At 44.1% G+C, this 9,667-nt stretch overlaps 1 protein-coding gene across 1 annotated transcript; it reads left to right on the top strand.

Annotated features, from left to right (window-relative positions):
- The first annotated feature begins 3,678 nt into the window (after positions 1 to 3,678).
- Positions 3,679 to 8,682, top strand: gmnc (geminin coiled-coil domain containing). The gene is made up of 5 exons (XM_035154709.2): positions 3,679 to 3,927; positions 4,778 to 4,939; positions 5,863 to 5,948; positions 6,175 to 6,291; positions 6,651 to 8,682. Exons 2-5 carry the CDS (start codon positions 4,852 to 4,854, stop codon positions 7,692 to 7,694), a joined length of 1,335 nt encoding a protein of 444 aa, XP_035010600.1. The 5' UTR covers positions 3,679 to 3,927; positions 4,778 to 4,851; the 3' UTR covers positions 7,695 to 8,682.
- The last annotated feature ends 985 nt before the right edge of the window (positions 8,683 to 9,667 follow it).

Here is a 9,667-nt window from a genome sequence, read left to right as displayed (position 1 = left end):
AACAGAATGAAAAGACCTCGTCAGACGTCATCGTCCAGGTTGGACAGAAAAGAAATCAATGGAATATGAGAATATGTTTTTACATCTTTTATGTTCGGACAGAGTGAACCAGCTGGTTCGTCCCAGTCTGTGATCAGCACCCTGGGCGAGCGAGGTTAGAGGCCTGGAGGTGTCTCTCTCTCTCTCTCTCTCTCCTGAGGCTTTAATTGGCCCTGAGCTCTCAGCAGGACGCCAGCGTGGACATAAAAGAAGCTTTAGCAGCACGAGGCTGAGGTGTCCACACACACACACACACACACACACACACACACACACACACACACACACAGCTGAGATTCATGGTTAGAGTAGACAGACTGATGTGCATACATGGTTTGTGTGTGTGTGTGTGTGTGTGTGTGTGTGTGTGTGTGTTGTGTGTGTGTGTGTGTGTGTGTGTGTGTGTGTTGTTGTGTGTGTGTGTAGTGACCTCCTGGGCGGAAGTCAGCCGATCCAGCCTGTTGTCTTTAATTCATCACCACAGGGGACAAACACACTCAGGAATAACCAGGCAGGTTAACACACACACACACACACACACACACACACACACACACACACACACACACACACACACACACACACACACACACACACACACCTGTATATATAGTAAAAAACAGTTCTGTCAAATCAGAGTGATGAGCTTTTTGCTGTTGTGTGGTGGTTTCTGGTCTTTGTGGGTCTGTGGTTGTTTTAGGGTTGTTGTGGTTTACATGTGGTTTATGTTCAGGTATATTACCTATTTTAATACCTTGGTTAAATATATGTGTGTGTGTGTGTGTGTGTGTGTGTGTGTGTGTGTGTGTGTGTGTGTGTCTGTGGACGTCCAGTGGAGAGCAGGCAGTCGAGGCAGCCGCTGCTGTTGTCCAACAAATCCTGTCGTCCGTCCCCCTGTCATTAGGATCCCAGCAGGGTGGAGGTGTGTGTGTGTTGGGGGGGTAACATCTGCCTCCTGAACCAGAGTGGAGTTAGACGACAGGTACGTGTGTAAGATGTACCTTTCGTCAGAAAAAAACACACTCACAAATTTAGAAATTCGAATAAATACGATTTAAATTAAATAAAACAATAAAAACAACAAACAAAATCAACTAAAATGTAATTCTCTTCTGAGGCAGCTCGGTGTGCTCAAAGGCTCCTCGGCAGAGACAGGTTTCACTAAATGAAAGCAGCTGGCTCCTGAACCTGAGGCTACAGACGGTCAGTAATCCTCCGACGGGCCGTCTGTCTGCCAGCCCGACTACGGCAACCCGGAGGCTCAGTTTAATTGGCAGAGGGCGTCATGATCCGCTAAGAACTCAGCATGTCATCAAGAAACAAGAGGTGAGAGGACGACCTGCTGACGCACACACACACACACACACACACACACACACACACACACACACACACACACACACACACACACACACACACACACACACACACCTCAACATCAGACCAATGAGTGTCAAGTGGTCTCAGACGGTTCAACAGAACAGCTGGGCAGCTTCACCACACATCATCCACTAGGATTTAAACCAACAACCTCCCCTGCCGAGCTCTCTCTGCTGCTATTCCATGTTGAGCGGGGCGGCTGGCGGAGGTGATTAACGCCCCCCCCACGACCACTTAACCAGACACAAAGGCTGATGGGAGAAGTCAAATGTCATGGTCGGTCAGGTTCCCTGTGGGGGGGGTGAAAAAGTGGGGGGTCAACAGATTTCTGTCTCAGCTGGAGTCTGCTGCTCGTCAGGCAGCACCACAGCCGACCTCTGACCTCTGACCTCTGACCTCTGCTGCTTCAGGTTCACCTCTGAAACTTCACTGACTTTATAATCAGATTAGTTTGATTCAAATAAACAAGAACTAAACAGTCTCCTCTCTCCTCCCTTCCTCTCTCCTCCCTCTCCTCCTCTCCTCTCTCCTCCTCTCCTCCTTCACTTCTCTCCTCCTCTCCTCTCTCCTCTGTCCTCCTTCACTTCTCTCCTCCTCTCCTCTCTCCTCTCTCCTCCTCCTCCTCTCTCTCTCCTCTGTCCTCCTTCCCTTCTCTCCTCCTCTCCTCTCTCCCTCTCTCCTCTCTCCTCCTCTCTCCTCCTTCACTTCTCTCCTCCTCTTCCTCTCTCCTCTCTCCTCCTTCACTTTCTCTCTCCTCCTCTCCTCCTTCACTTCTCTCCTCCTCTCTCCTCTCTCCTCTCTCCTCCTCTCTCCTCTCTCTCCTCTGTCCTCCTTCCCTTCTCTCCTCCTCTCCTCTCTCCTCCTCTCCTCTCTCCTCCTCTCCTCCTTCACTTCTCTCCTCCTCTCCTCTCTCCTCCTCTCCTCCTTCACTTCTCTCCTCCTCTCCTCTCTCCTCTGTCCTCCTTCACTTCTCTCCTCCCTCTCTCCTCTCTCTCCTCTCTCCCTCTCTCCTCTCTCCTCCTCCCTCCTCTCCTCCTCTCCCTCTCTCCTCCTCTCCTCACTCTCTCTCCTCCCTACTTCTCTCCTCTCTCCTCCTTCACTTCCTCCTCTCCTCCCTCTCTCCTTCTCCACTTCTCTCTCCTCCTCTCTTCTCTCCTCTCTCCTCCTTCACTTCTCTCCTCCTCTCCTCTCCCCTCCTCTCCTCCTTCTCTTCTCCTCCTCTCTTGCTTCTCTTGTCTCCTTCACTTCTCTCCTCCTCTCCTCTCTCTCCTCCTTCTTCTTCTTCTTTCTTCTCTCCTCCTCTCTTGCTTCTCTTGTCTCCTCTACTTTCCTCCTCTCCTCCTCTCCTCCTTCACTTCTCTCCTCTCCTCTCTCCTCCTCTCCTCCTCCTTCTCTTCTTCTCTATTGCTTCTCTTGTCTCCTCCTCTTATCTCCTCCTGTCCTTCTCCTCCACAGTGTCAGTTTGTGGTAATTGTTGGTGCAGTTTAACTGACCTGCTAACTGTGTGTGTGTGTGTGTGTGTGTGTGTGTGTGTGTGTGTGTGCGTAAGCGTGCGTGCGTGCGTGTGTGTGCGTGTGTGTGTGTGTGTGTGTGTGTGTGTGTGACATAGACATGTTATTTCTCCTCAGGTAACGCCCCCTGGTGTCTGGCTGCAGTATAGGTCATAAACCCTCCTCCTCCATGTTAGCAGATGGGACATGGACCAAACTTTAAAAAAAATTAATTCTATGAATATTAAAATAAGTTATTATTGTCAAAACATAGAAAAAAGTATTTTACCTCTAAACTTAATTAGTTTTATTGCTCAAATGATTCTGAACATTCTGAATTCATTCATACACAATGAGGAAATACATTTTTATCATATCAACATATTGTCAAATGGCTGCAAGAATATTATAAATCTCTCTAAGTCTTTTTCTGGATTTGGCTGATACAACACAAAAAAATCTTTATCATAATTATTATTAGATAGATAAAATAGCATCGTTTAAGAGAGATAAATAACAGAATAAAAGAAAAACATAAATAAATAGAAGCTGCAGTTTGTATTTGATTCATGATGTTTTATTTGAGAATAAATATTTTTCTGTATATTTTATATTTATTATATAATGTGAACTGAATAAAGCAAAAGGAAGTGAACTCCGCTTCTTCACCTGAGCGACTCAAGTCACTGCGTCATCATCTGAGACCAGACAGCTGATTGGACAGAGGGACACACACACACACACACACACACACACACACACACACGCACACACACACCTGTCTGTGCTGCCGGAGCTCTGAGTGAAACACACGGATCCTTCAGGACCGTTTCTCCTCCTCACTTCTTCTTCTTCAGGACCTGCACTGTTCATTTAGCAGCAGGAGAAACCTGCTTCCATTATTTTGCTTTTTCCTTTTGCAGCTTTTCTTCTTGGAATCTCCGCAGCGCGCTTTTACGCACAGCCTGACGCAACACGTGCAGCGCGAGACGAGGATTTCTGCGCAAACTGCGTCTCAGTGAGTTCACACGCACGTTTCTTCTCACCCAGCTGCTCTCATCCTGTTTACAGCGTTCGGTTCGGAGCACTTTCACTGTGTCAGGGGGATTTATCAGATAAAACAGAAACATTCATGTAGTAAAAAACAGCACGTGACGGTAAGAAATTATATTTATTTCATTGCAGCTTTTTTGAGCATCCTGATACATTTACTATGTTATATGTTTAATTTATTATGTCAAACATAAAAGATAAGATATAAGATCAAATATGTTTAGATGAGATCAGATAAATTAAGATAAGGGGGTAATGTGTTGTATTACGGCAGCAAAGACAAGAATCATACAAGTAAAAGTAATAAATAAGTAGATAAAAACACAAGAAAAACTAGTGTGAGGGTAAATATATAAAATATAATATAGCTGAAGAATCTTATTTTTATTTGTTGAATTATTCAAACGAGTGATTTCACTTAAATCCAGTGTGAGGCTTCAGTTTTGATGTGTCTAACACACTCTATGGCCAAAAGTAAAAGGACACCCTGTGTGAGTCCGGTTCCAACTCTTCAGAACAAACTTTCCTTCCTGTCCGAGCCAATCAGGAGCCGAGTAGAGCAGCGTCATAGAGACCCTGACGTCCCTGAAGGAGTCTGCAGGCGTCCACATACTTTTGGCCATGTGGTGTTTAATTTCACTGAATACTTCAATGTTAGAAAGAGAAGAGTCTGAATATGTGAAGTGTTGATCATCACCATATCAACAACCACACACACACCTCACACACACACACACACACACACACACACACACACACACACACACACACACACACACACAGTCCCTTCATTCACACACCAACTCTCTCTGTAGGGACCCTCCTCCTCCTCCTCTTCATCATCATCGCTCCAGGACTCGGCCCTCGGCCCGACATTGTTGACGTTTCCATGGAAACCCTGGCCCCAGTTTGGGCCCATGACCCCTGTGACCTGAGCGACCTCAGAGAGAAGCAGCAGGCACCAGCGACCGAGTGGGGTGAGTCCAGTCATCACTATACACACAGTTACAAGTTACAGTTATAGTTACAAGTTATAGTTACAAGTTATAGTTACAAGTTACATGTTACAAGATTTGTTATAAGTTACATTTACAGTTATAAGATACTGTTATAAGTTACAGTTGTGAGTTCCAGTCACATGTTACACTTGTAGTTTGAGTTACAAGTTAGTTACAGTTGTAACATACAGTCATAAGTTACAGTTTATTAAAAATCGCATTTACAGTTAAAAGATATTGTTATAAGTTCCAGTTACTGTTACAAGTTGTAAGTTCCAGTTCCAGTTGTAGTTACAGTTACAAATGAATTTTCCTTGATATAATTATTATGCAGCTGTTTAATATTTCAGCTGCTTTAGACTAGAGTTCATTGACATTAATTTTCATTCAATGGATGATTGTAATTTTTGTTTGTAAAATCTTCACTTGCAAAGTAACTTGTAACTCAATGCTAAGCTAAGCTAAGTGTGTCTTGAAAGCTAAGCTATGTGACATTGATCTAAACGTCGTAACTCATAGAATAAATTGTTCCTTTCATAAATGTGTTAGCGTTCATGTTGCAGCAGCTGTTGATTATTAATCTTTTAACATTTAAAGCAGAACACACTCAACAACATGAAACCAGCCGGGCAGGCTCTGCGTGACGGATCTGTCTCTGCTCCCTTGTTCCACAACCGTTTATATATGAAGATTCATCTTTTCATTTTCTCCCTGTCGCTTTGCTCAGAGACTTCAATTCATCCAGTGTCTCTGAAATATGATCTGGTTTCTGCTGACGGTGAAAACCTCAGCGTCAGAGTCAGTAGGTGCAGTCCCTCTGATGGCCACTAGATGCTGCACATGCAGACAGCAGACGGACGATGTGTAATCGTTTATTCTCTCTCTATGTGTTTGTGTGTCAGAGTCTCACTGTGTCTTCAGCTGCTCGCCCCCTGCTGCTCGGGTGTGGACGGAGCAGCTGTCGCCGCACATCCAGAGAAACAAACAGGTACGAACACGTGAACAGCGTCAACATCAGCATCAACACTTGTTACACCATCACTGCTCCTCCTGCAGACTATTTCCTGTAACTAAGCAACCAACTGCAGAAGAGACAACCTACTTCCTGTTTACGTCACATGACCAGTGAAGGGTCGACCTGCTTTGTGTTAACTTATCGTTAACTTGTCGTTATATATCATGAATGCATGGTTAACGTCTCACTGTGTGTCCAGCTGCGGGACGTTCTGCTGCAGAGAGAGGAGGAGCTGGTGCGACTGCAGGAGGAGAACAACAAGCTCAGAGAGTTCCTCAGCTCCTCATTCGTCAGGAGACTCGAGGAGAAAGCTAAAGTCTGTTCACCATCGTCAAACTGTGACTGTGTCCTTTCTTTTTTTAATGACAATACATCAGTCGATCAATCAATCAATCAAATTTTCAACATGACTGAACTTACTTACACATTATAATCTAATCTATTTGTTTGAAGTCTTGGGTTCTGGAGTTTCCTACTCGATCCTAAATGCACCAACCATCCTGGTTCTTGTTAATAACTTGGGAGGAAGTAGAGACGTGTCGTCCATCTTTATTTACTGTTATTCAAACTCTAGTTGATTTCCATACTGAAACTGAAACAGAAACACTTTCTGTAATGAAGTCATTAATAAAGACAGGTGTGTTCACGAGCTCTCTCTCTGTGTTCCCTCAACAGAAGCTAACAGCTGATGGGAGGAGAAAACTGAAGAGAAACCTGATGTACGTCAACGATGAAGAATCGCTCCAGGCCCGTGGTCATCAGCTCACGGCGTCTCCGCAGGTCAGCAAGAGAGCCTGCAGGAACCTCACTGCCGAGTTCAGCTCAGAGTCCTCTCAAACCTCTGCCGTCTCCTCAGAGCCAAATCTGGACCTGTGGGTTCTAAGAACACTAGGACTGAAGGACAGAGACACCATCGATACGTCCAACGAATCCTTGTCCTCACCTGGACACAGCCTCAGAAGTTCAGTTTATGATGCCACGGTCACGTCTTCCTCGTCCTCTGGATACACTTTGAACTCTCTGAGCCCTTCAGCTGCCGCTGCGACACACTCCTCTGCCCACAGCTTCTGCCAAAGCTCAACACTTCACACTGAGTACATGTACAATGCTGCCAAAAGCCAAGAAGTCAACTGTGGTAATCCTGCCGAGTCATCTCAGAACTGCACAACTTCTCCAGGTCAGCGCTCTGACTTCACGCAACTGAGCGGACGGCGCGAAGCTCCTGCAGCTGTGATCAGGAGCCACGATACATTAACCAACTTCCAGTCCCCACTAAGAACAGAGAACTTCACCAAGTCACCAGACAGAGCCGAGATCTGCTCCATCACCTCCAGTCGAACGCAGTCCCTGGTGGGACACCCAGCCGACCGTCCAGCATCCTGGTCTTCACTGGAAGACAGCCAGACACCATCAGAGGGCACGAACCAGTTCGGTCCACTGGTAAAAATAATAATTTTTTCTCCTGTTTCATCTTCAAGTCCAGTCCAGAACCGACCCTGTCCTCCTGCTCCAGGCTGCAGCCCAACAAGCCCGTCAGCGGGCTCTCAGCCTGCCGCCGCGCCACAGACACCTCGCAGCCGGACAGATTTGGCATTCACTATGTCGCTCAGTCCATCCAGCAGCGTCAAGACCCACAGCTTCCCTCAGGGACAAGCCTTCGTCTCAAAGGACACAGACGGAAGGTGGAACTTCACCTGGCTGCCCAGACAAGGACCATAGGAAGCTGGGTCATTATCCACCAAAAAGACTATGAAGAAACTCCACGTTCCCTCTCGTTGTTCCCTGAATAAATGTCCCAGGACAAAACTGTCGAGATTTCAGTTTCTTGAACTTGTTGCTGACTTCCTACTTCTGTCCTGGATCTGGAGGTTCTGATTATACACAACAAACTGAGAAGCAAACAAAGACCTGAGCAACACTTCAGTCCCATCAGGTGCTTTTGATGGAACTTCTGATAATCTGCCTTCTGCTTGTGAAACTGACTGGATCTCATTCAGATTTTGAAAAGGTTGTGGTGCATTTTGTTCAATGTCATTCAGTAAGAAAAACGTTTGTTAAACTGTGGAACAAGAATAACCAGCTTGTTGTAGGATTTACTGTCACACTGTGGGGATTACGGATCAGTTTACATTTTAGATAAGTAGCTAATTCACAGCATGTAACGTTAAAAACAAAGAAGTGGGGTTGCTAAGGGGGCCGCCTACTGGCAAGAGGCTGTAACAGCAAAGGGAAAAGAGTTGACTAATCAGATTGAAAGGAATAACTTTGTTAGAGTAGTTTGTTACTTTTTCAATTAAATACTTTTTATAATTTGATGCACAAATGTAGAAAACATAAGAAGTGACCAGAAAGAGTTTCAGGGGATTAAATAGGCCTGAAAAACAAATCTGATTTCTTTAATTTTCCTGAAGTGAAATTTACTGACTGTTTATATCTAGAAGAGAAAATGTCGCTGGCTGTTAAAATAAATATAAAGATCATTGATTCTAATGCAGCACTGCTTTTAAGATGTTATTATATAAATGTCTCTCAGCGCCTCCAACCCTGACGGACTCCCAGTGGCCCCAGGTTAAAATGAACACAACTGCCTTTAAGGTTGTTTACATGTTATTTCATCTGTGAAACTGCAACTCCACACCAGTTGGTGGCAGTAATGCACCAATTATCTCTTTACTAAACTGCCAATAAACCTGAAACAAAGAAAAATGTTACTTAGTGGAAGTTGTGTTTATTTTTGTTGGAAAGAAGAAAAACACGTCTGTTTGTTTGGCTTCTAATGAATTTACTTTTAAAGACGGATCCATGAAGCTTTTTCACTGCTGCTGCTGCTTTCACTTCATTTGACCGATGTTTGGAACCGGTTCTCGATCAGGTGCGACCCGGCAGCCATGGTAACACTACACCAAATCTAAAACAGGGATTTGTTTCCAAAACAGTTCCACAAAGTGAAAACTGCTTCAAACCAAAAGAAGAGAAGATCTGACTGTCATCAGGTTATTATCAGATTATTATCTGATTGTTATCAGATTGTTATCAAGTTAACATCAGGTTATTATCAAGTTAACATCAGGTTATTATCAATTTATTATCAGATTATAATTTAGGTTATTATCGGGTTATTTTCCAGTTATTATGAGGTTTTAACACGTTACTTTAATGTAAGTAAACTTCAACAGAATGTTAAAGCTGCCGCTGGCTGGTTGAAGGTTGTTGTACACGTGTGATTTGTCACTTTCTTTGTGTTACATCAACACACGTGTCGAAGAAAAAAAGTGATTTAACAAAAATCATTTAGAATTGTGTAATTGTTGTAATCTCGTGAGAAAGAAGTCATAATTTTATGAGAATAAAGAAAATAACCAGAAAAGAGAAGCTGTGTAAAAACCTGAACAATCTGATTGTTAGTTGAAAAACTCTGAACGTTCTCTTATTACGACAAAGACGAGAAACGATAACGTCTCCGTCGACCAAACATTTCCTCCGAGTCCGTTTGGTTCTTTCTTCACAACAGAAAGTCCTGATACTGATCATGGAGCTGATGAGAAGAAACATTTGGGATTTTCTTATTTGCACATTCCTCATTTTAACACAGGAGACAAACGGAAATTTAGATATTCACCCCCTGACATGACAAGTTGACTAAAGTTATCAATTTATTATCATAAAACTACAACTTTTTTCATAAAATTCTG

Source organism: Hippoglossus stenolepis, chromosome 4 (genome assembly GCF_022539355.2).
Source record: "Hippoglossus stenolepis isolate QCI-W04-F060 chromosome 4, HSTE1.2, whole genome shotgun sequence".
Lineage (NCBI taxonomy): Eukaryota > Metazoa > Chordata > Actinopteri > Pleuronectiformes > Pleuronectidae > Hippoglossus > Hippoglossus stenolepis.
The sequence above is the reverse complement of the archived record's forward strand: the minus strand, read 5'-3'. Positions and strand labels throughout refer to the sequence as shown.

What these genes read in the sequence shown, in the direction of transcription:
- gmnc (XM_035154709.2), top strand. Translation starts at nt 4,852, where the DNA reads ATGGAAACCCTGGCCCCAGTTTGGGCCCATGACCCCTGTGACCTGAGC. An exon ending in GGCACCAGCGACCGAGTGGG is followed by an intron (nt 4,940 to 5,862) that starts GTGAGTCCAGTC and finishes TTTGTGTGTCAG; the next exon opens with AGTCTCACTGTGTCTTCAGC. An exon ending in GACTCGAGGAGAAAGCTAAA is followed by an intron (nt 6,292 to 6,650) that starts GTCTGTTCACCA and finishes TTCCCTCAACAG; the next exon opens with AAGCTAACAGCTGATGGGAG.